The following is a 27,970-nucleotide window of genomic DNA, read 5'->3' as shown; positions in this document are numbered from 1 at the left end:
CATTCTGACCCGCTGAATGGCTCGAATACAATAAATGCTGCTTTCTCTTTTTATTCCCCCCTTCTGTCTCTCGTCTGAATGGAACAAGATAGCAGGGCCCTAAATGCCTGGGTTTGCTTAAAATGGGCAACCCTGGGACATATGAGCTGAACATGTTTGAAATCTAAGGACTTGGCAGTCTGGGAGCCAGTACAGGTCACCTGCCTCACTCCATGGGGATAGGCCGCAGGTCTCACAAGAAATTGTCCATGGATGAGGTGCAGTATAAAATGCATACTGCTGGCTGCCCCCCACCACTAGACCATGGCCTATAAAATGTTGTCAAAACACTTCTTAAAATTATTTGAAAGGGCGAGGAGCCTTTGACAGTTTGACTGATCGTCTGTGGCTTGAGAATTGAAATTTGGAGGATAGGGTTCTCCTTTCAGGGTTCCTTGTGGAAGCAGATAGACGTGTGCAATAGTGGAGATAAAAATGGTGAACTTTTGCGGGAAGACAGGAGTCCCTTAATGTAACATACTGTATGTATATCACACATGTATTATTAAGGGGCTGCCTTTTTGTTTTTTGCAAAATAAATGTACTATAAACATATAAGCGCATGCTTTACGGTGGTCTCTGTATTTATCGCATACGTCATAAAAGAATACAGAACTGTATGGGACATACTTTTCAGAAAATAATACTTATGATACTTAAATACTTAAAGGAAGGTGGAATGAAATTAAACCTGACACTTTGAGAAATGACATAGACTTAAATTTAAGTCTTTTATTGTTGCCAGTTGTGGCCATAAATATTTGTGTCAAAGATGTGGTCTTTAGCTTTGAGGTCGTCCAATTCATAAAAGTAATTTGCAAAAAAACTGGTATCTTACTTTTTAAATAAATAGTGAATATGCATACGGATTTTTTAACTTGTATGACCCCAGCTGTCTGACAAGCAACTCGTCTGCTTCTTGAATGCAAATTAAGTCTGCTTTATTAATTTGTGAGGGTGCAGAAAAATAGTTGGCACCTTTCAGCTTCATGTACAAAAACAAAGAAACAGGTACTGCCAATTAAAGTGCCGTTTTTCGAGCAATCAGATCATAACGGATTACCCTAAATTCCTCTGATAATGTCATGCAACGCCCTGAGAGAGAAAGCTAGCAGAGGCTTTCCTTCACAGTCGGGGGAGATCTGAGAGGAGCTCGCCTGTCCTCGGTAACAAAGGGTTGGGGAGTGTTAACCTGATTTCTGCATAGGGGCGTCACATCAGCATGTGAGGGTAATAAAAAATTCTTGTGTGTACTCTCTCCTTGGATAGCCGCGAGGCATCTCCCAAAGCCTCTGGCCTGCCTAAGTCACTGGCCTGCTCTTTAATTGCCACACAGACTCCGTGACACATGGGCAGATAATATGACATTTTCAGCTCTTGTCACTAGTGAACACCACAACATCCCTTGTACTAGTTGCTAAGAAGCTGTCACAAACCATTAGCAGTTGGCCAAAGTTACCCTATGGCATTTCCTCATGGCATCAGCAAAACGAGCATAAATCACCCAGTGGAGCCTGCTGCTGTACTAATGAGGCTGTAAGCTTGTTTATGGACTAGCATCATTTTTATGATTATTTCCACCTTTTCAGCCTGCCTTCATAATTTGCCTTTATTTGGCGGCGGGAGAAGTCAACTTCAGAAACACAGTCGCTGCTGACATTTTACAAATGTGGCTTATAGCTGCTGCCATATGCCCGGCCTGCCGCTTTCCAAGTTAGCTCATTGATGTTAAAAAAAGAAAGAAATTAGCCCCAGACCTCACAGAGGTGATCGGTATCAAATTGCAGCGAAAATGGAAATGCCAATAAAATTGACGGCTTGGACTTTCCTCCAAGGTTTAAGCCCACAGAGGTCAACCTTAAGTAAAAATATTGGGAAAATGAGGTTAAACATTTTAATAATAAAGAGCAGGCTCAAAAGAAAGCTTTGGAGTACAAACAAAATAGTTTGCCTAAGACACCAGACAGTGTCTTTCCTAAAATCCCATACTTGCTCCTGTTTCTGTAACTCGCGTGGGACAAGCCCTGGGTTTATTATTTTAGGCTTTGCCGAACATGAACTGGTCTTTACACCGGATTGAAAGCATTTGCTTCCAATGAAAATCTTGTCTTAGATTACAAACCAGCAGTGTAATTTCCCTCCCAGATGGGAGCAGAGTAGCTCTATTTGCCTAAAAACAGTAGGAAGAACAAACTGTGCATTAAGCCAAGGCTGTTTTTGGCTTGAGCTAATGATGTAATAGAAACTTGCTATTGGGGGGGTGGCAGGGCAGGTCACTTCCACAGTGAGTGAGCAGGGAAGCTGGCCCTTGCTTAAAAGCTTTCTCTATTGTATCTACATAAGTCTTCACTTAAAAATCACTGTTTCTAGGGCTGCTTCTCTCTTACAGCTGGAGAAAACAGGAAAGGCTCTGGCGAGTGTTTTATATGGAATGTAGAAAGCCTTTCCTCTCCTAATGGTGTATATAATTCAGGTGCCCTAAAGGCATGCTTTCAGGAATTCTTTTGCCTGAGGTAATGGGAAGCAAAGGCTGTTTTAAGGCCTTGATTATTCCATTGATGCACAAAGCTGGAAAAAAGTCATCTCCACTGGATTACAGCAGATATTTCCATAAATTATCAATGAATTTGCAGCCAGGTGCCGAGTGTTGCCTACTAAATGAAACCAGAGTAGTAGGAGAGCAGACAGGGTTAAAATATGGTTATCTGCCTTGGAGCGGTGAATAGCAGTGTGGTTTAGAAGTGCTTTATATTTAATCAATAAATAACTGTATCCAGTTCTTCGCCTGCTTAGTCCTTCTGTTGAGAACAGAAAAAAGTGGGTTATCCCATTGAAATTTCCAGTGCTGTTGAGTCATTTTCTTTGCTCATGTTTCTTTTATGAATTATTATTTTATATGGTAAATTGCTTCATCTCTGTATAAAAAAGCCCTTTCAATGCTTGGCTCTGAGAGAATTTCTCTGTCAAAGCTGTATGGAATGCTTATAATAATTGTGGCTATAAATAAAGAATGTGCGTGCTCTGTATTCATTAAATGCAGAGTAGGCCTTAAGTGCTGTCTCCAGTTCAAAAACACTAAGCTTTTTTGCTTGTTTTGTTTAACTGCCCTTAATGAAATCTTATCGAGCACCGACAGGTTGCTATAAGTACCATTGTTATTAAAATGCTTGATTTCAAAGCAGCAGTTTGTGCTTAAACTTTTTTACCGTCTTCTTTGTAATTCCTTATAACTCCCTCACCTGAGGTAAATGCATTTTAAATAAAGAGTTGAAATAAATATGACTAAATCATTGTGTCACGTTTAAGTCTTTGGTAAATTTCAGAAACTGTGAAATGGAACCTAAAAGTCCTTTGTGATTTCATCACATTTGACTTCCTAATGTCAGTTGAGTGTTGGAAAAATTAATGTTCCAAATGCCAACCAAGTTTGTGATTTTCAGGACAAGCCAAATGCGTTGTGTAAGGCTCTCCTTTGCTGTGTTCTGTTCTTTGGCATGGGACCAAAAAAACTGCAAAGCCCCTCTGAAGGTTGTGTCATGTGTCATGTTTCGACAGGTGATGGCTTGGACAACAGCGTGGCTTCACCCAGCACAGGAGATGATGATGACCCCGACAAGGAGAAAAAGCGCAATAAAAAGCGAGGGATCTTTCCAAAAGTAGCAACAAACATCATGAGGGCGTGGTTATTCCAGCACCTGACAGTGAGTGACCTGCTGTTCTGTCTTACTGTGTGTGACCTCAGGAACGACACCCAATAATTACACCTCAGCGTTCTAGAGTGTCTTGCTGCCACAGCTGCTCTGTAGTGATAATAACTAGACACCTGTGAGCATTATACAGTTATATCCTAATAGGGTTTATATTCCCAAACTGGGATTGAGTCATTCATCTTTGACTTAGAATATGTCCAAATCCAAACAGCTCAGCTACTGGGCACAGACATTTTTGGTAATTGACAAAAGTTCTTTTTGTTTTGCTTGAACAACACATGTCAGACCTTGAGCCTTGCGTAAGCGTTTGATTGCTGTCCTTTCTGTCTCAGCATACCAAATTGAGCACCAAAAATTGGCCTAAAAGTTGAAAGCAAAGGCTGAATACATTATACTGTGCCAAACAAATAATAGCAGTGAGTATATGGGCCAATGCCCCAATTCTATGAAAGTGTGGTTGTGCCATTCAAGGTAGTAAGTTTCAGAAGAACTGAGATGCTAAAGTATGCTTGGGGAACAAGGCTTTTAAGATGAGCCTTTTTCTTTTAATTTTACCTTTTTAATATAGGTATCAATTAAAACGATACTTGCAGTAGTGAAATTAACCCATTGATGTGGTTGGCCCACAATCTACTGTTAGATACTGTAATTTCCTGAGCCACATGTAATGTGAGTGTAAAGTAAATATATCCATAGCTTCATTTGCAAGTGTGTCTGGTGGGCTCAACAAAATTATATTATTTGGTGGTATTAATTGGCTGTGTAGGGAACAAAAAGGAAGCCATTCTTTGAGACCATTTTAAAAAGAAACACAGTTATTTAAATATAGATTAATGTCAAAACATGACATGTTAGAAGATTACTTAAAGGTAAGCATATTTATAAAGATGTCAGTTGTTAGCCCTGATTTTGAAGTTACGTAAAGTAACATTTTCAATAATATGTGTTGAGCTGTGCAGATTGTTTTTACAAAATACTATGTTGTGCTGAAAGTTTCCAAAAAGTGGACAATAGTAATTCCTTAAGCATTTATGTCACATCCTGCATTGTCTTGTAATTGCTTCCTAGTTCCTTCAACCGATAAGGTATTTCTTCTGTGTGATTTGGGAGCTTATTTTAAATTTGGCTGTCTGATATTTAGACTTTTAGGTACCAAGGCTGCTAAAACACTCAAAACATGTTTCTAGTGAAACCTTAATCAAGCGGGAGCTTTTTGTGATTTCCATACATCATACATCCGAGTCGAAGAGGTGTGAAGTGTGTACAAGCAGCACCTATCTCACACCTCCATTCTAAAATTGTCAGAGTCCCTTTGAAAGGTGAAGGTGTTTGAGTTTGAACGCCATTGCTAAATACACACTGCATATCTTGGGGTCTGCAATAATATATGCAAGGGTGTTTGTTATTGCCTTCCCTTTGCCTAAATGTGATAAGTGATTCATGTATAAAGGCATTAATTATACAGTACTACATTTCACAGTTGTTGATTAGCGTCTACTGTAGAAAAAGAAATACGATTTTCCACGCTGTTACAGAGTACCTATTGAAGTACAGGACAGTCTGCCTTGATGCACCATAGACATTAGGAGGGAAGCTGTGAATTCTGACAGGCCAAGTATGCAAATGGTTTTGGATGCCTTTCTGTGAATTGTGAATAAGGCAGTTCTATTGTCCAGACGCTGGGTCTAAATTCAGACCTTATGACAGGAGACTGCTGTATTGCCAGAAACAGTCATTCTGCTAGGAGGCCTGGGAGGTCAGATCTGTGCATTCGTGCAGCTAGCTAAGCTTCGTAACCTGAAATTGTCTGACTGCCAAATGGGTGACTCTGCAGAGAGGCAATCCTTATATATTAGCGCCTGTGGGAAATGTGCATAGAAATTAAAATGTGTGCCACTGGTTTTTGGTGAGTGTATAAAATGGTCTTGCATACTGGATTAAATCCATTTGTTTAAAAGCTGTCAATAAAAGCTTTATTTACAATGTATATACAGACATATATTTTTTCATATTCAAAATGTGCTTGGCTTATTGACAGAAACACATCTGAAATATCCATGTAGTTGAAAATATTAAACTAGAGGTGAAGGTGAAGTCTTTAGGTTAATGAATTGCAAAACGTCTTTCAAACTGTCTGTTTTGCTCATTTGAAATCACTTTGTTTTTGATATATGATGGACCATATCGGGCTTGTGAAAGTAAACCCTTTAGAAAAAGAAAATCCTTCTGCTTCCTCTACACATCAAGTCTTTCACTTTAAAATACAGCTTGCAATGTCTTGTGGAGACATGTGACCGAGTGGCACACAGGTTTTAAAAGTTTTCTGTCCGTTCATCTCCAGTTCCCTTTGGGGAGTGTGAACAGCCTGGTCGATGTCTACTTTCTGATACAGTAGATTGTATAGAAAAAAGGTACACTTTTGGAAGAATGTAATCAAGGAATTTATTTATGAGAGTTCTGGTTTGTAGAAAAAGCTAACTTTGTTTGATTGAATTTCAATGCATATGATTTAATTCCATAAATAATGGTGAAGCAAGCATAGAAGACATTGAGTACTGCTAACGTGCTGGAATTAATTGTAGAAATGCATCCATAAGCAAAGCGTTAATAGGCTTCAACAGCAGTAATTTTAAAGATCAAGATCTTTATCTAATAACTTGTACTTTTCTTTTGTGAAATCATCCACTGGAGTAAAATCTAACGCTGCATACCTTCCTTATTTAGCTTGACAATGTTAGTCCTCTTCAGAAAAAGGTGGTGGTGTTTTTCCAAATGATTTTCTCACTGCAGCTGCTTGCTACAGTTGTCCTTAGCCCTAAAAAAGCAGATAAATGCGCAGTAGCTGGAGGAAGAGTCAGTGTGTGAGCTGTTAAAAAGGTTATATTAAGTCCCAAAGCTTTTTACAACCAGGCTTGTGAGGAATTCAGCCCAGCCGAAAGTGTGAGTGTGCAAGGAGACGTTACTGTGAAATGGAAAGTGGGTGGTTTGCTGTGCTCTTTTACTCAGGCAGTCATTTTCATGTGGGGAGGGGAGAGAGGTGGGCTTTGAGCAGCCCACATGTAGAACTGTGATGAGCCATTGTTTGGGAATCATTAGTGGATTAAGATTTAGAAAGCCTCACATCAGGTCTTAAACCAGTTATTTTTTATACACTGAGGTATTTTGTTATTTGATATTTTTTTTGTACTGTACGTGCAAGGCTCTTTTAGAGTCCAGAGGAAAAAATAAAACAAAAAACACTTGCTGTTTATTGGGAGTTGTGCAAATTTTCAAGTACCAGTGAACACATTGTGATAAACTTGTGGTTAAGAAAACAAAAGCCACAGCCCAACCATTGTAGTTATTTTTTCCCCTTGTTTGTTCTGTTTATCTTAACAATAATGGTACAATTGTGCCAGGCATCCTGACGAGAAATGGGTATTCTGTTTTTCCTGTTTCTCTAGCATGTAATTGGAGGTTTTCTTTCCTCTCTCTCCTCCCTTTCACAAATGGTATTTTCTTGTTTAATTTAACAAGAAATGAGTAGTAAATGAAAGCCATTGCCTGAAATCCCACTGTGACTGTGTTTTGCACTCGGCTCCCCAATGAAAAGGCAATTTGTGGAATTATGTGATAGAGTAATTAGATGAAACCCAGGCTTCAGATTGTTGCCATGCAGACGTTGTGAGGCCTTGCTGGAACAACAGATTATTACCCTGGCAAGCTGGCTCATTGCTTCTTCTTTTATTTGTAAACAGAATATTTAGCTTCTGAATGCAAAGGAGCCATGATCGCAGCTCGTAAAAGTAAACCACAGCAGAGCTTTCTGAATTTTTTCACGGAGTGTTCATGTAAAAATTGAACTGGAAGGCATAATCCCTGTTAATGCAATTAGGAGCTAATTTACCACCCTTTGCACACAGATGTAACAATGCCTGGGTAGCTATTTTCCCTGGAAGCACATTAAACAAACCTCAATGCAGCAGCTTTTGAACAGAAACAGGTGTGAAAACTTCCATAATTCATTTCAGCACTCAAAACGTACCAGTTGCAGGGAGAAATTTATCAAAAATTAAATATTGCCTAAAAGCTGGAAATTACTATGGGCCCTTTCGGGGACTGATGGATTTTTAATACTTAAGTCAAAACTAGGAAAAATCAGTTAGGGTGGTGGTGTTCTGGTTTTGCCTCATAGATTTTAGGACAGAATGACAGATGTTCAGCATATGACCCTGCTGTGAATTAATGCTTGGAAAACTGTGTGTGATTTTGTAGGGGGGATACTTTTTCAGTGTTGTCTATACATACTGCTTGAAGGAAGCAGAGTACTGGGAATAGAATGACAGGTGGTCTCACCGATAAACAAATCAGGCCTCTAGACTAGATGTAAATAATCCTGTTTTTTTCATGTATACTCATGCTTTTTTTTGCTTTTCCATTACTGACAGAACACCATTTTATATAGTTGAAAAGTTTCCCATTCTTAGAGATAACTTTGTAAAAGTACCTTTAAAACTACATTTCCTTTTCAAATAAACCATCAAGAACAAAGAGGAAAACTAAGACGCCTTCTTGAGCCCAGTTCGTTTTAGCTGAATGCATGTGGTATAAACCAATGGAAAAATTGTTGACGTTTCCGAAAATCTGGAACATTTCTCTCGGGCTTGTTGTGCGTGTATTTAGTTATTCTCATCGGATGAAAAAAAACGTCCTGAAAGCTGTCAGGCCTGGGCTTCGTAATGTGGTACTGAGTGATGACAGAACCTTGTCAGTTACTCCCGTCCGGTCGCATTGCTATGGTGACAATGCGCCGTGATGAAAGTTATCATTAAGGTTCGGACAGCATACTTGGCGGTTAGTGTTGCCGCAAGCCTGCTTGTTGCAGTGTATTAAAGTCGATAGCCCTTGGTGTTAGAACAGGACCAAATCCCTCATGACAAGGACGCAAAAACTGCTGTGCAAGATGCGAATTTCGGATATTTGGCGCCGTTGCTTCCAGCGCGACAGACACATACATCAGTGGTCATTAGTTGTCTTGTAAGAAATGCAGAAGCGTATCCCTCCCAGGTTTGGCATCTCAGTTATTAAATCATTTTGAAGTGACATCAGACTTTGAAGTTTTTGTTAAGTTCTTCCGAGATGCTGTTGTCTTTTGTCGCCTCCCGCCGCCTTCAACTTTATGAACTCAGCCTCCACATGGATACGATTCACCCACCATTACGGGGACTGTTGGACCAAAAGGACACTTTCATAAATGGCACAGGCATGGTAGCAGTTAGTGGGAGTCTCTCGAAATGCCTCGTCAAACGGCCCAGGCCATTACAGGTCAAAGGTCACAGAGGTTTCAGATGCCATTAGTCATTGGTTGTTTATTGCCGGAGCCCCAGGATGTCAGCACACTGATCACCCATGGCAACCTGGGCAAGGCACACTGTCACAGGCTTGGCAGGGAGCCCACTTCTCAGGCTTCCATTTCACATTCATAACTTGGTTGCTCAAATCTCATGAGACTCACATTCCATAATGTTGAAAATATAAATCAAAATGTACAGGCTTACAGTAAGAGCCCAAATTAGCTTTGGCTCGCTGTGTATATATATTGTCTTTACATACAGTACGTATGACAAGAAAAAGTCTTTTCATATTAATATTTGTAAATTCAATTTAGCAGCCTAAGGTCGCTGATTACTTCTTAATTGTCTCTAAGTAGCAGTCAGAATTGGAGGCGCCACAAAATTAAAAGATGAAGAACATTACAGACAGTAAATGCCTAGCAGTGAGACTGAAGATTTAAAAAATTATTTTGGGGTTTTTTTTGTGTTGTTTTTGTTGGACTTTACCTTGCATGCGTTTGGCTGCCTATTGTTTTCAGCTGACGGAGAAACATTTGGAAGTACTGAGTTCTTGCTTATTAAAAGTCACTGGCAAAAAGGCGCAGCTGAGTCAATTCATCTGCATTTGCTCCCCATTGAGCTGTGATGCATCCCGGTCCCACACCTTGGAGTGAAAACATCATCAATTACAAGACTGACAGGCCCCTGGGATTTGGTCGAAGGAGCTCTTTGGGGGTAGTCTTTGTGGACCAAAAAAACCACTGGTATTCAGCTGCATTCATCATTCTCAACCCTTACTCACTGACAGAGTAAATGGCATGGCTTGCTATCAGAGAGCGAATTAAAAAAAAGTATTGGCACCAACCAGATTGATGTGGGAAACCAGGACTGACACCGCTGTCATTCCAACAAGTTTGTTTGAAGGGGTATCTTGAGGATGATTGATTACACCTGATGTTTTCAACCTTAGCCATCTTTCTGTAGGCTGAAAGATTAAGAAAGTTTAAAACAAAATATTAATGCTGAAGGTAAAAGGAAAGTGGATTATTTTTTTCTCCCCCTTTAGTGTCCCTGAAGGGCATTTAAATTTCAATTCACGTGACCTCTGAACTGCAGACAACAGCAGATGCAGAATAAAATAGGGGCATTTATTTCGCTTTGCCATGTGCTTCTATGCACAAGGCAGTGGCCTGCTTTTGTGAGAATGTGAGAATTTTACAAACCCTGAGGTCGGGCAGTAACTTCAGCTATGATTTACGGACTGATTCCCTTCATCAACGATGGAATTTTTTACTCACTCTTAGCCTCAGTGTTCCAGTAGCATAGTTTAATAGCATTGTCCAAATAAACGGAGATTTTGTAAAAGCTTTTATCTCAGAGCTGGCCCTAGCTATCACACTGTTGTGCCTTTTTCATTAACAGCTGCATGTGAACAGTTAGCAGGAGTTAGTGGCAGCTGATAACCTTTGAATGTTAGTTCAGTGAAACGTTATTGGACTAACATCAGTAGACAAACATTGCCAGGCCTAGTAGGTGTGAAACAGCAGTAAGCCTTTATTATTCGGTTACAGTAATTTGTAAATTCCAATAAAACCCTCCCTGTCAAAATGATGGCAGTGTTTGGGTGTGGCAAGCATTTCCTCTTTCGTTCCTTTTTTGTTCTAAATCCCTGCGATATTTCTGCAAGGCCAAGTGTGGCAGGAGCGGTGAGTGGTTGTTGAAAACTTATTAAAGAAAACATGCCCCTGCTCGATCAGTCCCACAGGGCAGTGTCATTACAGCACTGGAGTGCCAGCTCTCAGCTATTTGGCGTTATGGGCACTTCTGCCCTTGTCTTTTGCATTACAGTTTTGCCACACGCACTTTTCCAAAATGCATAAAGGCGAGTGTTATTTTTAGGGCTGATAATTGAACATTAATACTCGTTGACATTGTTGTTTGAATGATGTGTCAACCTGACAGGGCCGATGTGCTTACATCTGCTGATAGGCTGCGGACGAAGGCTATGTTTGTCAGCTCAGACCCCAGGCCTCACTGCAGCAGATCCATGGATGATGCAGCCATTAATCACGTACTGCCATCTTAGGCTGACACGTCTTCTAAAAATGTCCTGTTAGCATGTTCTTGTGTTCTGCAGCATCTGAGGATATTAGAAATGGCTACAAAGCATTCTTCCACTTATGGCTCTACCTGTTTCGGACACTGGTAAAAGCATCATTTTGCTTTTTCTGTCCCTATATGCATTAACATATTTACATACAACATCTTGGCATATATATAGAGTATATATATGGTAGTGAGAGTGTAAGCGTAAATGTATTAATTACAGTAAGATTTCTGGTCTTAAATTTAAAGAAGGCAAAATAAGGTTCCAAACCAATAGTCATCATTATTATTATTGTTATTATGTTTCTGTATGCATCTGTAAACCATTCCATAAATACTGAGAATGCAAAAGGCTTGAGTTCTGATCACAGCTTATTTTGAAAACAATATTGATAGAAGGTATGTGAGTCTAAGTTTGTATGAGGTTTGATGTCAATTGTATTCCGCAGTTCAATAGGTTTTATTAGAGCAGATCTGCTCTGTAGACAGAGCAATATCTGTAGAGTGTACAGAATCTTTGCCGGTAAGTAGTGAGTTTTTTAACAACAGGTGACTTATAATAATTTTGGACATTAAAAGAACAATATTTTCAGGTGTTTGTTAACAGAATTCTGGCTATTTTTGATTTTCGGTATTGCATCTGTATTCAACTAGCTTTTCTGGAAACTGGAAAAGGAGCACACAAGACATAATTTTGTAAAAAGGTATGGTGGTCTAGAGAGTGAACAACTTCAAAAAAATAAAATAGCACTGAAAGTCTGCAGACATAATCCTATAGACTAGACAAATAGTATGAAGGACTTATTCAGCCCAGAATGTTAGTAACTTGGCTCAACATGGGCTGTCATGGTCTTGCTCTACAGCTCTTCCCTTTTCGTAAGATTAGAATAGCAGGAACAACAGAATGAGTGTATATTGACTGCTGTTAACACAACTATCATTGACGAAGATAAATTAAATGATTTTATGCCATCATCTGTAAGTCTGTAAATTGTTTAATGGATCCAATATCAAAGCTGTGTTGAATCTGAGACCCTTTTAAAATGCCTTTATCTTTGCTCCCATTGATTGCTGTAAAACAAAACAACGGAAACCAGCGCAAGGGAGTATTAACTCCCGACATCTTTCTTATTCTGCTAAATAGCATCTAAAGTAAGCAAGTATTGAATTATTAAATTTGTATTCTACAATCTCTTGTTATAATGGACCCTCGTCTTCTGGTGTTTACTTCGCCATTCTCCCTTTAAGAGACAGTGCAGGAAAAACAATATTGGGAGGTTTATAGAAATAATCTTGACTATTTTTAATTCAGTTGGTAAATGTGTTTAAGTTGACCCACTTGATTTAACGTGATTTGTGTATGTATTATTATAAGCTGATGAATATATTTGTATTGCATTCTTTCTCCTAGAGGCTAGTGGCACTAAATTGGACTCTTAACTGAACAGTCAAGATGCGTGCGAATTGTTAGATTTGTCTTCTATTCATATACAGATATGTGTTTAATGATGTAATGGGTCCCTGGTTGTTTGTTCCATTGGATTAATCATTGATTTGAAAAGCTCTGCAGTGATAGCAGACTACTATTAAATAAGGTCTACTTTTGGAGTTAAAAACCTTCTTCTGTGGACAGAAGAGGATTCTTCTTCAGCTCTTAAGTGTGCTACTCGTTTCTGGTTCTTTCATCCAAAGCATTGAGCAGGCATAAGGGAGCAATTGCAAAATACCTTTACCTACATTTAACTCTTTTCCATCCCCTGACTAAGTTTATTTTCCCCACGGGCCCTTAAAATGAGCATTAATTAAAATAGTGGGGGCAAAAGGGTAATTATGATAATAACATAATAATATCGGCAGGTTATTAGAATTTTCTGTGGTCCTGAAATTGCTTCCTTTGAGTATCACGTTTCAGTGGCATTAAGTAAGTATAATTTCCTTGAAAGTAAAGTAAATGGAATAGATTCCCCATCAAGGTGTAGAATTGTAACCAAATTCCTTTATTGATAAATGCATGTGGAGTTTCCTTTGCATGGAACAAGAATTTGGAGACTGAAATGGCAGTTGGATTTGATTTCACAAATATCAGACTATGGTTGTAATGCAAAGCTGAAGCTTTGCAGTTTAAATATTTTACTTTTGAGATGCTGTTTGGAAAAAGAAACAGCATATTTTTATACTCCTACTCTTCCGTGGTAACCAAAAACAGGCCTGACTAGTACATATTTGCATAGTGTGTTGTTCATTTGTTTAGACAGGGCAGGGATACTGTAGTAGGAATGCCCTTGTTGCAGCTACTGCTGCTACCTGCTTGCTGTGCTCAAATCTGCGTCCCTGTAGATATTAATGTCCCCTGCAGACTGCTGGCAGCCTGCTTCCAGCTGTGGCAGGCATGGTGCAGTGAATTGCTTTTGAATGTTCTTTACTCAAATAGGCAGTAATTACAAGCTTAAAGAGGTTTAGTGGTCCAGTAAACTACATAATCACCCCTGAATTAGCCCAGACTCATCAGTTGCAGTCCAGCAAGCTCAAGTCACTGTTTGCATGAAGTCCTTATTACATAGCAACCTAAGCAGCAGGTGTGGAACAGCAAGCATCCCCCTTAAATCCAGCTTTCTGCTGGGGACAATGATCTCTAATGAGATACAGCTATACTCCTGTTGCAGCTGAACTGGGAAAATCAACACTTGTAAGAAAGAACGTTGGCACTCACAGCCACTGGTCTTACGGAGAAGGAATGTTGTACAGTATGTGTTTGACAGGGTCCTTCTGTGTTTTCCCTTGAACACAGCCCCATGTCTTCAAGACGTCGAGGCTGTTCCTTTGCCACCAGCTTTTTGAATATATCTTTCTCGCATTTAAATCAATATAATCGGAGAACTGATTAGAAGACTTAGTCATTTCTGGAAAGCAGGTATAACTTAAGGACTTCCCACCCGAAGGCACTTCAAACCCAACTTGGATGCTAGGGCCTTATCAGATCCGGTTGTTGCCCCCCAAGTTTTATTTTTGGTTAGGCATCTACTTATCTGGGAAGGCAGGCTTGGCGATTGTTTACTCTGCACCTCCTGTGTGTGGTATAGTGGTCAGTGCTGTATGCAGATAGCAGAGGAAAACGGGATGTCGGTCTGGTGGGTAAATAGGTTTATGTTTAATTTATGTTGGACGTCATGTCAAGTGGAACGCCTTGGCCTTCCAGTTAACAGGTCTGAGGTTTACTGCAGCACAGGGTGTTCATTTCTTCAACTCTGTATTTGGAGTCTTTTCCTGCACTAATTTTCTTTCTTCCTTTCTTCTGTTCATTCTCGATAACACGGCTCTTTATTTGTATTGCTCAATACAATAACTTATTGTCCACATAATGTTCTGTCCTGACTCATATTTTGTTGATGCATTGACAGAATTTGCCTGCTGCATCAGATTTCCCATTCTTATGCTTTAATGACATGATTATGCATAAAACGTCTTGCAAGCCGGCAAGTTATATATGATACCCATAGGGATAGCACTTTACTTGTTCAGTAAACTAACAAAAGATGGCTTAAAATTGGAAGGATTAATTTGAGTATTTGATACATGAGTGTAGATCTTTTTTTCTAAATCTGCTTTCAAGTACAGAATCAGCAAAGTGTTTTTTGAGTAGGACATTTTGGATAGGAAACTGGTACTGTCGCTGTTCAGGGATTTTTTTAGATTTTTTTTTTTTCATCTGTCATAGGGAGGCAGAGGAAATGAAGTTGCCAAGGCCAGATCTTTTTTTTTCCTTTTTCAAAAGTCTCTTTTCAGATAAAGGATGGTCTATACCACCTACACACCAAAGAATTTGAAATTTCCAGTTTATTTCCAAACTCACTCCAAGAGGGTGTTTTCTTTGTTGCTGTTGGTGTGGTTATCTACAGGATAGACCTTTTTTCCTCAGTTGTCAAAGAATGCCATGTTTTTTGTAGCAATGGTGTAATGGTACTGTACATTATTATCAATGTGTCTAAAGGAGCTGCAGCTTTCTTTACTAGAATGGTGTTTCCTTATCTAAACATTTAAGGCAACCCTTGTCTGATCTGCTTGAAGTCAAGGATTCCTTTTGGTAAAAGTCTGACGAAGACAAGCAGAGGAATCTGTTCTTTGGAGCTGGTAAAGGGAGAGTTAATGTAAGCAGAGAATGAGTAGGAGGGACAGTAAACTTCAGTTCTAATCCTGTTTATTTAGGAGCCATACCAAAAAAGATTGATTTAGCTTGGTGAGGGTGGGGGTAGGGTGTGGGGGGGATTCATGATACTAGATGCCAGCCAAAAAGTTGCTGTACCAAGCCAAAAGCATTCCGTGGGGGCCATTGGGTTTCCATGTGGATTTAGGGAGAATAATACTGAGGTGAAAACACAAGCATGGAACCTGGAATGTCGAAGCGTTTAAAAGCAAAACTACCAGAAGCACTACTATAGTAGAGTGTAAAAATTTAAGACAAATGGCCCATGATGAGCCTCACTTTTGTTTAAAAAAAAGTAGTTGAAAAATGTGGAATAGAAAGAAACACAGTGGAATTTTTCTTTCCTTTCATTGTATACATATTGAGAAAAAATCTACTCCCATGGAAGACCTTGTGGTCCTTTTTTGGCATATATTCATACTTTTCATCAGGACTAAAGTTATATAAACACTTTGTTTCAAGACCAGCCATTTAAGGAAGCTTACAAAACCCCGGCTACTGGTATTGATAATCTCAGTTACTGTATTAACTGGAGTAAAGAAGCATTTTTTATCTATTTCCTCCCATCTTGGTATTCATTCTGTACAAAATCTCCACAGTGGAATTTAACAGTGTTTTCACCAGGCACTAATTTTATTAACCTAACCTGGTGGAGAAAGACTCTTTAATCTGAATCACTCGGTGTAAAAAAAGAACATTCCTTGAAATATATATATTTTTAATAACTTTAATGCCACTGTTGATAATGGTGGTGGGGGTGGGGAAATTGCAATTAAGTAGTTAAATAGATGTACAAGGGTTTTAGGGAGGATCTGTTCATTACATACCAGAGTTTACCTCAAGGTCAGCTTATATTAATGCATTCAACTTCGCTGCGGAGGAGGAGAGAAGGAGGAAAAGGGATAAAAGAACTTCCGAAATTACTCTCCCAACCCAGTGAGCCAAGTAGCAGAACGCTGCCTCGATAAGGGGCAAGTTGGATATCGTCCAGGGGTCCTCCCTCTGTGTTGCGGCCTTTTTCCAAAACCTTTTAAAGTATAACCCATCGATTAATATACTTTTTTTTTCCTTTCCATTCTCTTCTGTTTTTCCAGCAAGTGACATGTTTCTTTGGGGTGGGGGCGGGGCCAGCCAGGGAAAAAGCTTTTACCGGCGCGTTGCTTTATTAAATGTTCCACAGTGGTTTCACCAGCCAGTGTCACATTAAATTTGCAGTGTAGATATTCTGAGAGTGGAGAGGGACTATATAGGCTGCCATTATCTCCATGACAGTCTCCGGGCAGGATTATTTTGAAATTCTCTACAGCTGTAGCCATGGGTTGTCAGAGAGGGTAGGGCAGCCAGGGAGGGAATGTTATTGATACTCAGCTACACGAGGAAGATAAGATAGAAAAAGTGTATCGCCATTCTGGCATCCATAATTGCAGACACTGGTGGAAATTCTGATGAAAGGAGAACATTTGGACAAGAAGTATCATTAAGATAGGAGGCTGGAAATTTTCCATCTGTGCTTTAGATGTGTTTCTCAAAGCATCGCTTGAGCCTGAGAAAACACTTAAACCTACAATAATTGCCAAGAACGAAATAATTCTTAGACGAGAACATCAACAACACCAAACTATTTTCCAGTGTTGTTTGGTATGTTTTGATGTAACTTAGTTCAAGTACAAAATCTTGGGCTTATATGTTATTTTGTGATTCAGTGTTTCAGAAAATGAATGAATAGTATTCCAGAAAGAGTGAGAAAATAATATTCTTTTAACTTTTAATGACTTTTAGGCACATAGATACAATCACTTGTGGGATCTGTATACTTGTAAGAATCATGTACACAGTATCATTAAATTTAAGATTAATGTTTTTATGAATAAGGAAAAGCCTACATACAGTTCATAGTGAAGTATGATTACGTGTTTAAAAAAGATGTGCCGTAAATTTGACTCGACAAGGAATTATGCCGTACCTGCCTCAAACATAAGAATACTCATGATTTCACACATAATTGAAGACAACTGAACAGTCACACAGAATTCTGTGTATTTATTGCATGAGAAGCCCTGAGTGTGCAGTGATCTTCTTTCACGTTCACCATGTGATGTGGTTTCTGATTTATCAACTTGGCGATTCCTGTTTCTAATGGCACAAGGTGTGGTTCCTTGGGAACTGTTAAGAAACAAAGGTCAGGTCATGTGGAAATGATACGCAAAGGAGGTGACCCGTGTGAAGATTCTCATGATTGACTGTCACGTAAAACAAAGCCTGGAGCAGCTGTATTTTGGAAATCTAGTCAAGCCTAAAATTAGGAGCCGTTTCGGTTTTCTATTTTTTTTAGGAAGTTTCTTTATCTCAGGTTGCATTCGTCTTTTTGTAAAGGGCTGGCACCTAGGCTGATATTTTGGCTTTCCAGCAAATATTTAGATGCTTGTATTTTCACACATTGCCTTTAAAACCGTCGAGATTCTGTTGTGTTTTGGAAATGGTTTCCCTCTTTTCCTTCACAATTTTTCCCCCAGTCTTTAAAACAAAACCGTTGTTTGGCTTTCCCAAAATGCATGCTTGTTGGATTAATTCAGTGAAGGTCATACTCTGCTTACATTACTGTGTACAGACCTATGACTCACAGTCTTGTCCAACGAGTGCTCATCTACAGCCAGAAGTAGAGCACCAGGATCAAAAAGAAGGTTGTTTCTCCTGTGTACTGTTTCTTGCTCTTATGTGGTTGTTTGTTCTCCTAGGAATTTTGAGATGTGCATTTGTTCGCCCTCATATTGCATTGCCATTGTCCCTCAGGCTTCACTCTGAGTAGACTTACCCACTCTGATTGTTTGCAAATCATAAAACTTTAAAGAGGGAATGGCATGTTCACACAACAAATTAGTGTCCAAATCAACCAAATCAATTATTGGACAACAGTAAATTGCGACTCAGATAGGTTGAGTTGATTGCGGTGATAATGTGTGTTAGATAAGTGATGTGCATGTTAAATATTTAACCAGCAGTGGACTTGTTAGCTTATTCTGTGTTACAGTGACAGGTCAGTCAAATGTACCAGTATGAAAGCATATGGTGGGAAAAGTTTTTGAGCCCAATTAAAAATCATTAGGGGTTATAAATGCTTTAAAATAGACGGATTGTTGGTGATAAGTCAGAGAAGGCTGTTAAATATTGGCTTTGGTAAGAAAAAGAAAACGGCGACAGTTTCCTCTTTATCTTGCATGTCTTTGGCATAATGTCTGGCTGATTTCTAGTGTAGGCCCCTCTGAGCATGTGGGTGGGACAGCAACAGAACAGGCAATGTTTGTACAGTATCATTGCCTGTGGCATACTGGTTTGTCCTCAAGTCATGAGGTATCTTTTTCTGTCGTTTTATTTTTTGGAAAGTAACAAAAGACAGATTCTCAGGCACTAAGTTTAAAAAAGATTTACCCATAAAATAAATTTGGGCAGAGAGTTACATCTTTAAAAAAAAGGTTAAGATGAAAGAACTAATTGCATGAAGTCATGGCATTCATGTGATTAGAACAATTATATATGTTTCAGAAAAAGTCTAAAGTGCTCTAAGCCAATTGTCAGAGTATTAAGCGATCAGATGACTCTAAATAAACCATGCCTCAGGAATGTTGTTTTCTCACATTTTAAAGCAGTCATTTTCCTTACAGTGACTTCATTATTAAGGTGGCTAAAATTACCCCAGTACACTGTGAAAAGAAAATCCTAAACATTGGAAATTGCTGTATGGAGGCAAGAATTCTCCATTCCATTAGCTGGGGGCGACATTGCAATTATAACATTCAGCAAGAAATTAGACACAGTTTGTTCCAAGTACCTACAATCAGATCACATGAAAATGACAAAAAAGAATGATACAAATATAAAACTTATTTTTTCAATTCCTGTAAATAAGCTCAATAGAAAGCCCTTTACAGACATTCTAGGTTGTGATCCCAGAAAGGAAAAGGGTCACATTTGAAATCATATGTCTTCACAGAGACCCATGTCCACAGCTTACATTTGTAAATGATTCATATTACATGCAGTGCAAATTATACTGAAGACATTCAGAATGTTGTAGGAATATATTTTCCATTGGTGCAAGGAAAATTTGGATATGTTATCGGAATTTAAAGTCTAGTTTTGGATTCAGAAATTTGAAAAGAAACCTCTTGAATGTGTCATGTTAGGTTTGCTCTAAATCAAAATATTATGTCAAATATTAAAAGTAAAGTGTATAAACAGTTTTTGATTACTTATGTATTGTGATTTTGAATGGCTTCTTAGCCTAGGCAGTCTTATGCTTGGTAGTGCCTGTTCCTTGTCCATTAAAGTTTTTTTCAAGCACCTCTGCAATACTCTACCTGCTTTAAATGTTCAGAAGAATAATGCAAATATACAGTGTTTATTGCATGAACAATAGGTTTGTGTATCTTTTAAATAACCAGAAGCAAGTGGTTTTTACAAATTGTTTAATGCCACCTGAGTGAGCTCTTGACAGTGCTTCAAACGTGTGGGGTGATGGCTTTTAGCAATGCAGGTTCCTGAGTTTAATTTTCCTGCAGCTAATCCAGCCATGCTTTGGGAGGTAATGGTTTTAAAATGCTGGGTCTCAGACTGCCTTTGCAAACGCAGCAAGGGGTTTGACCACTGACCCATTTCATGAAGAGCTGGACTGAAAATTGTCACCGTAAAGCAGTTTATTGTGTTGATGTAGCATATTATAAACATGGCCCCACAAATAAACAGTGCTTTATGGCTGTGAAACTTCAATGTGTTTTCCGAGCTGAAAGTCTTTCTGTTTTAAAAGTGTTTTTTTCATTATTAATGTTTATTCAGATATAAATTTGTTTCATACAGCTCATAAATTCTTTTCTTGAATCCTTGCCTTGAATGTGAAGTACACATTGTTGAAAACGTCCTAAATTTAAACATCAGGTCTAGAACTATGTGGTATATTGAAATGTGCACCCTGCAATTAAAAAATAGCAATGGGGTTTTACATAAATACATTGTTTATAAAATAACGTTTAGGAAAATAATGGCAAATTTGGCTATTTTGAAAAATTTTACAAAAATGGTTTCATGGCTGGTGTGTGGAGTATTGTGAAAATGAAGATGTAATATTAAGTTTAGGTGAGAGAATTACGTTGTACTGAACTGTGAATGCAGTGCCTTTCAAAGTAGAACAATACATTCGAAGCAAAATTCTTGACTATTTAAATATTTGTTCTGTATTCCATACAATCCAATATTAAATATAGTTTTTCATGTCTTCCTACTGCTGCTGAGAAATGAGACTGTCTAGAATAAATTTGAGTGAGGTTGTTCTGCCAGTACCCTAATTAATGTAGCTGTTTCTACACTTCACTTAACTTTATAATTGGCCTGCCTTTTGCTGCCATTAATTACATGATTTCATATTCCATTAATGATTCTAAGAAAGAGACACACCTCGCTTTTCACACTAATTAATGACTGGTTTGAGACTCTTCCATAGTGCTGATAGCAGAAGCTATGTTTTTCCTTTTTCAAAATTTGTTTAATTAATGAAACTATTAATTATTTAATTGATTGATTTATTTTGTTGTTGTTCTGTTATCTTTTAGCACCCCTACCCCTCAGAAGAACAGAAGAAGCAGTTGGCACAAGATACAGGGCTCACTATACTACAAGTGAACAACTGGTAAGTAATTTGGCTTTTGTGTTTACATGCAATCAATACTCCAGCCTCTGGCAATGTGCAGCTAATGATTTGAATTAATACAACACCCGCCCCCCCCTTCATTCTTCATCTCACCCTTTTCCATTTACTGTCTGAACTCCCTTGGAATCAATTAATCCAAAAGGGATATTGCCTGTAGAATTTTTCCAGTGATGTAGGACATAAGTTTATTTATACTAATATGAATTCCCATCTAATTAATCCCATTCCACTCAGATAAGACCCCACCCCCTACAAAAGTCTTGAATTGCAATGTTCTGAGAAATAATAATAATAATAATAATAATAATAATAATAATAATACGATCCTAGATGAGGAGTTAGGCAATAAATGTTTCTAACAAGAAATGATTTGCATCACCGTGAAAACAGTCATTTAGTCTGGTTTTTAAACCTTCTGCCCTCTACTTATCAGAGAGGTGTTTTGATACACCCACTGTTAGTGAGTGTGTCGAATTAATTGCCCAAACATTGTGCACAAGTGTCTGATGGGGGAAACTCCAGTTCGTTTGATGTGAAATGCCATAAAACGCTCAGAGTGCAGGCAGAAACTCCTCTGAAAGCTTGCTAGCAGCAACAAGAAAGTTTTTTTTTCTCTCATTCAATAAGTGTCAGAGATTAATATTGCTAAGGCTCTGATTACATGGCCTAATCCATTTTGCTGAATAAATTGGACCTTGATGTATGCATCACCTGCATTAACAAACCTTGCTGGGTTATAGAGACCATGGGCCAATGGGAGAGATTTCAGATATATTAAACCCCATTACAGAAAATGTAATTTCTGTCAACATAATCCCATGTATTGTTCAATTTAGTACCTTACAGATGACTAGCTGCTTACAATATATTTGCCTTTGGAGGATTAATTTACAAAGTGCACTATCGGTAGGACACAGGCAGACTGACATAAGGGGAGCTTGTTGGGGTTATCAATTTCTATGACCTTACAGCAACCCATGGGAGATCAATTTTTCAGCTGTGTTAGACAGGGTTCTGAAGTCAGTATACAGCCAGTCACGTTATCACTCGTTTTTTTTAAAATGATTTCAATGCATCTGTGTGTGGCTGATCAGGGAATAAGGACTGTAATAGTGTGGCTGCTGAGCTGCTTCGTTTTTTGTTAATCTAAGGGGTATTAGCTATTGAACTTGCTTGCCAGGATCAGTCAGCCTCTTGGAGTGTAAACAGGGAAAAGGAGCACACCGTAGGCTGGAATTTGGAAGGGATTTTGAGTTTAGAAGTCTGCCGTTGCATTCGGTCAGAGCCCACAATTGGGTGTCTCCATGGCAACCCTGGTGATATTACCTCCTGACCTGATGATGTAAAAGGCTGTTTCCCTAGAAGAGCTTTTGCTTTTCATAAGCTAGTCAGGGTGCAAACCCAAGCTTTATTTTTAACTCAAGCACAACAACGCCTTGTTGTGACATTACAGAGAGACAGCAGAAACTGCCCTGTACATTTTATTAAGTGACTGTTTTGATCCCAAGAAACATAAACATGCTGCTTTGCAAACTTTCATTTCATTCAGTGATGTCTTCCTTTTAGCTGAGTACTGCCTGAATCAGGATTATCACCTTTTTTTAGATGTGATTAACCGTCCATAATTGTTATGTACTGTACTTACTTAAAGTGATCTATTTATTTCTTGCCATGTTTATCACTTTCTTTGCTGATATTTTAAGAACTTACCAGAGGGTTACTGAGGGTGTTACGTCAAACAGGTGTAGTGTTAACAAGATCTCTTTGACTGCTTTTGCACTTTATACAAAATGTGTGGGTACAGGATTGCTGTTTCCTTAAAAAGAAAAAGGCAAAAAATAAACTATACCCTGTTCTTCCAAAACTTGTTAACACACAAGTAGATTTATTTTTATTATTCATGATGAAGCACTGTAAATCACTGCTGTTGTGATCAAATAAAAATGCTAAAGGGCAGACTGGGTGCAGATCACTCATAAATTATTGGCAGGAACACAGCATGAGGGAATACATGAAAAGTGTATATATATTTAAAATGCACACAGAGACACACCACGCACACACCAGCGTTATGTCGCTTGGCCCTGCTGCTGGGAGGAGACAAGGGCTCTGGGTGGGGCTGTCCAATGAGTAACATCTGGGTGGAGCTATCTGAGATTTAGAAACGCAAAGAGTAACATCTGGGTGGAGGACAAGGGAATGTCTTGCGTAGAGCATGATTTGACTGAATGTTTGCACTGGCAGACTGCTCCCAGGTGCTTGTTGTTTATCAGAGCAAAGAGCCAGAGCTCCAAAAACAAAACAGGAGCTGAATGGTATAGCACTTTGTATCTTATCAGCTGTGATAAAGAACTGTTCTGCGCCTTTATTTAGCTTCACCAATCAGGTATGTACAGGGAAACATGTCAGTTAATGAGGCTGGTAGCTGTAGTTGGTCATTTTGCACAAGCATGGAAAACAGCACTAGGTGCTGTCACAGTAAAAGCAACATACATTACATTAACTGGCTTAGTAGCAAAGTTCAGGGTATTAATTGTTTATAGTTCTGCTCTTGGCAGCGCTTTTGCAGTTGGTACAGTAACATTCAGCTTTAATCATGGTCAAATGTTTCTTTTTTTTGTGGTAAAAATCACATGAATGCAATGCAGCAGACATTTTCTGGGATTCCCCAGCCAGTTAACAGATCTGTCATCCTAATGAGATATTCTTCGTTGTCGTCTGTACCCTCGCTTTCCTTTTAACATAAATTTGTCTATCAAATTAGAAGTGCTGTTGTAACAAAACTATTTTGGGCTTGAGGACCATAAAAAGAAGCAATCCTGCTGACAAAAACAAAATAAGAAAATCTTTTTTTTCTCCTCTTAGAAGCCTTAAATGATTTTGCTTCCTTTATTATATGTTGCAGAATGTGTAAGTTTCAAAGAACTCTGATCCTAAGGTATTACATTGGTAATGTTGTCTTAATCACTTTTTTCTGGTTAAGATAAAATACCAGCTTCTCAGAAGAGACAACTGTCTTTTTTATTAATGATGACGTCTGGCTTTGGACTCAAAACAAACAGGTTTTCTTTAGTGTGTATGTAGAGTATGTCTATTGTCATAAAAGTGAAAAATTCTGATTTATTATATTAAGTGCAGTAAATCTGTATTAATATAATACATATTCAAATTCAATAAAATCTTTCCTTTTAGCTTCATGTAACAGGTGATTGAAGTGTCAGCAGTTTAAATATCTGTTCTTGGCAAATGTAGTGCAATATTGTAGCAGTAAACAGGGAGATTAAACTAGTGTCAGCGAATTGGCAGTCTGACAGCATTTTAAACTGTAGCAATATTAAAAAAGTCTTTGTAGATTAATGCAAAGAGGGCTGCTTGGTATAACTGTAAAAGCTAAGACATTCTGAGAACACTCTATAAACACCAGTGATCTAAAATCAATTGAGGGGTCATCGGGTTTCACATATTGTCCATTCTTTTCTTCCTGATGTAATTTAATAATACCTTTAAAGATGGTGTTTAAACATCAACGATAGATTGTTTTGTCAATAAGGCTGCTTTTATGAAAGTCTTAAAAGCAGGAAGAGTAGATTTGTGGACATGTGGCTGGCTACTTTATAAAAGTATCAGCTAAACTGGGGCTCCCTTCCCCAGCTTTCCAGTCTGAATCCAAAAGATATATGGAAAAGAAAAAAGGTCCAATGAGCCACTTAAGACATCCATACTTTACCTTTATAAATTAGGAAGTCAGACAGTTTTGTTGGGAAAGTCCCAGCCATCTGTCCATTATGACCCATAGTGACTTTCACATCTTTTTGTTTTTTTGGTCGTTACAAAAGGCAAGGAAAATTGCATTTTAGATTTTTTTGGGGTTGTCACGGCCTATGGGAGAATCACACTGAAATTTCAACATTCATTATACTGTACAAGAGATCACATGGATGTCCGTTTTTTTATTTATCTTATTTCTCTCAGGATTTTGTATTGAAAAAAGGGAATGTAGGAATTGTGCTAAAGAATATGAAAAAGGTGGACTTTTCCAAGGTTTTTTTTTTTTTCCGTGGCACACCAAGACTAACCCTGTGCCCTGAAGCACCCAATCCCAGTTTTTTCTGTCAGGGTTCTGTAGTGACAGCCTCTTTGGCCTTTAAAGGTGTTTTAGACCAAACACACTCTATACCCCTGAGGTTATAGATGAACAATAGGAATATTTATACAATGGAAAAAAAGAAAAAAGACATTCCTCTGTCGGTTTTGAATTTTGTTTTGTAGTTTCCTTTAAAATGTTGTGAAAAATCACAATTCATTAATAAAAAATAACCCAGTAGTTTTACTTTTTCACAGGCCTGGATTTGGTCTGTTCTTGTCAGGTTTTTCTGGAGTGTTTGCACACATTTTGCCTTTCTGGAATTCAGTGCTTGCACAGACCTGATCTCCACCTATATTGTGTCAACAACTGCTGAACAGGAGAGTGGTGTTTCTTCTGTGCACTGAGCCGGAGCTCCAACAGGCAGAGAACTGTGCCCTTGGAGACCTCTTCTCTCGCTTACATCATAAACTGCTCCAGGCTGAGCTGACAATAAACAGCCTGCATTTTTGTGGACTCCTCTTAACCTTTTCTCTTTTTTAAATAAAAGCCATCTAAAATGTGAGGGAATTGCTTGGTCTATTTTTAATTATAATAATATGCTGAGGTAGAGAGAGGTGTAATAAAGCTGTTATAAATAGGTGCAGGCTTAGCATTGTTAAAGTACTTGATGTGGATTATTAAAAGATTAGGGAACCAGCATAAAAGAATGGTTTGGGTTTGGGTAAGCAATTTGTTGAGGAACAGTTTTTTTCTCTTGATTAGCAATCACTGAGTGGTGCACTTAAACTGCGTTGCTTGCAATAAGTTGAGGCTAAATGTTAATAATACGCTTTTATGGCATTTGAATTAGCTTTGGCAATTCAGAAAGAAAGACCTGGAATTCGAATTCTTTGCTGAACCACTGAATGGAGTTTTCCTAGCCTTTTGTAAACCTTCATATGTTCAATTGCATGAAAAAGGGATAAAAATGTGCTTGCAGAGAGCAGTCTTTTTTAGCTATAAAGGAGATATTTAATGACACTTAGGTTTGTATTGAACCATGGAGGTTTTCAGTATGCCTAGAAGTTGTGTGGGAGACAGTCCAGTAGAAAGGGTGATAAATGTGTTTTTCTCAGAGAGCTGCCATAGGTCTGTAGATGATGTGACTCAAATATGTCTAAGCCCAGACTTACAAATATGGTCAAAGATCAAAACAAATACCATATTTGAATAAACTGGGTGCTGGTTTTGGCCCCCATTCTTCTGTTTATCTTTTCTTGTCCAACTGTAAAGGAAGCTGAATATGATGGGAATAAAATGATGGTGTGCTGGAGTCTCAGTCACTCTGCAGATTAAGGTTAGAGGGTTTTTTAGAAACACTGTGCCAAACTAAGAGAGAGGCACCCTTTTTGGTCGACTGGGGAACACAAAGCTGAAATCTTCAAGCTTCAAAAAGGTTTCATGAATGGGGAAAAAAGTAAAACAAAACAGTCAACCCAGTGGCATTCATCATGTAACAGCTTGATGTTGTCTTTGCCTTCGAGTCAATGGCTGGTTTTGTGACACACTGTGTGTTTGAAGTGTCACAAGCACACATGTGTACCCAGTTGACAGTGATTGTGGTGATGCTTGCTGTTCGGTGTGTTTCACTTTACAGAGCCCTGTATATCCAGCCCTTTTAACAAATGCCCCACTTCTGCCGAAGAAGTCGAATTGAGCTTAATGAAAAACCTAGTGATCTGTGTGACTGATGGCTTTGCTGAGCTTTGAGAAATTTCCAGTATTATGTTTCTAAAGTGAGCAGAGAGCAGTGGCTGCGCCCTCACTCAGGTTCTCCCAGTGATATGTTGCAGTCCTGGTCTGGCCTCTGGAGCAAGGAGCAGAAACAAACAGGGGGTGTTGTTTGCCAAACATGACTTCATATGATTTGACTGCATGAATTGTTATTTTTCACTTTCTGTATTTTGATAGCTTCATTTCAGTACATTTAGCAAACATAATTCAGTTACATTAATAACTTGAATAAATGGACCATTGCAATACAATTGGTAAACATGGGCACCCCATAGTAAAACCTACATACTTGTAGATATAAACTGAAATGTTGTACTTCTGGATAAGTGAGCAGCCACAGTTATACAGTACTTTGAATGACATGCTATTTATTCTGCATTGTCAGTGGTCATTGTGCTTTCTGTCATTGTGGCTAACCAGGCTTGTTTTTATGTAGTAAGGCAGAGGCCCTGAGATGACAGAGTAACTCTTTAAAGTTAACTTCAGATGTCTTTTAATGGAAATGCTTGACTCAGTTTGGCAAGAGAAACTATAGGGGATTGTGAGGTAATGGCTTCCTACTGTTAAACAACAGTTCTTAATGCTGCCACAGGGATTAAGGAGACCCCCTTGTTGTTTTTACCAAAAGCCCCCTTTGATTTCCCTGTTTTCTTTTGGTGTCAAGATCTACAGGAGAATGTTAAAGGTGATCTCCATATCCAGTGTGGAAATTAGAAGCAACTAATCTTTTCTATATCTGGCTTTCCAGATATACGTAGGCCTTTTTATAGATCCCAAAAATATAACACATGATAATAAATGAAGAAACTGTAGTTGGCTTTCTAGGACAAAACAGAGATATATGTATCAAAAAGTATGGGTGGATATGTGGCATTACGTTTTAAAAAGCACTATTTGTCACAGAAGCATAAGTAATGTGTATGTGTTGCGTAGCCTTAAGTACTGACCCTGTAAATGTGCCGATGGCACTTTCTTTTAATTTGACTCTAAGACCACCAGCACATTTGGGGTAGGGAGCACCTTTGAATACTACAGTGAGAAGTC

The 27,970-nt window shown here is 38.5% G+C and overlaps 1 protein-coding gene across 5 annotated transcripts in view; it reads left to right on the top strand.

The window, feature by feature from the left end:
• The window catches only part of LOC148646172 (homeobox protein Meis1), a 63,159-nt gene that overhangs the window by 25,435 nt on the left and 9,754 nt on the right, over positions 1–27,970 (top strand). For all 5 annotated transcript variants that reach the window (XM_088610167.1, XM_088610168.1, XM_088610170.1 and 2 more), the window contains exons 8-9: positions 3,595–3,740; positions 20,969–21,045. In XM_088610167.1, the coding sequence (XP_088466293.1) occupies positions 3,595–3,740; positions 20,969–21,045 (223 nt within the window). The remainder of the gene's footprint in view (positions 1–3,594; positions 3,741–20,968; positions 21,046–27,970) is intronic.

This window comes from Lepisosteus platostomus, chromosome 17 (genome assembly GCF_059453375.1).
Source record: "Lepisosteus platostomus isolate fLepPlt1 chromosome 17, fLepPlt1.hap1, whole genome shotgun sequence".
Lineage (NCBI taxonomy): Eukaryota > Metazoa > Chordata > Actinopteri > Semionotiformes > Lepisosteidae > Lepisosteus > Lepisosteus platostomus.
This window is presented reverse-complemented; position numbering and strand designations above follow the sequence as displayed.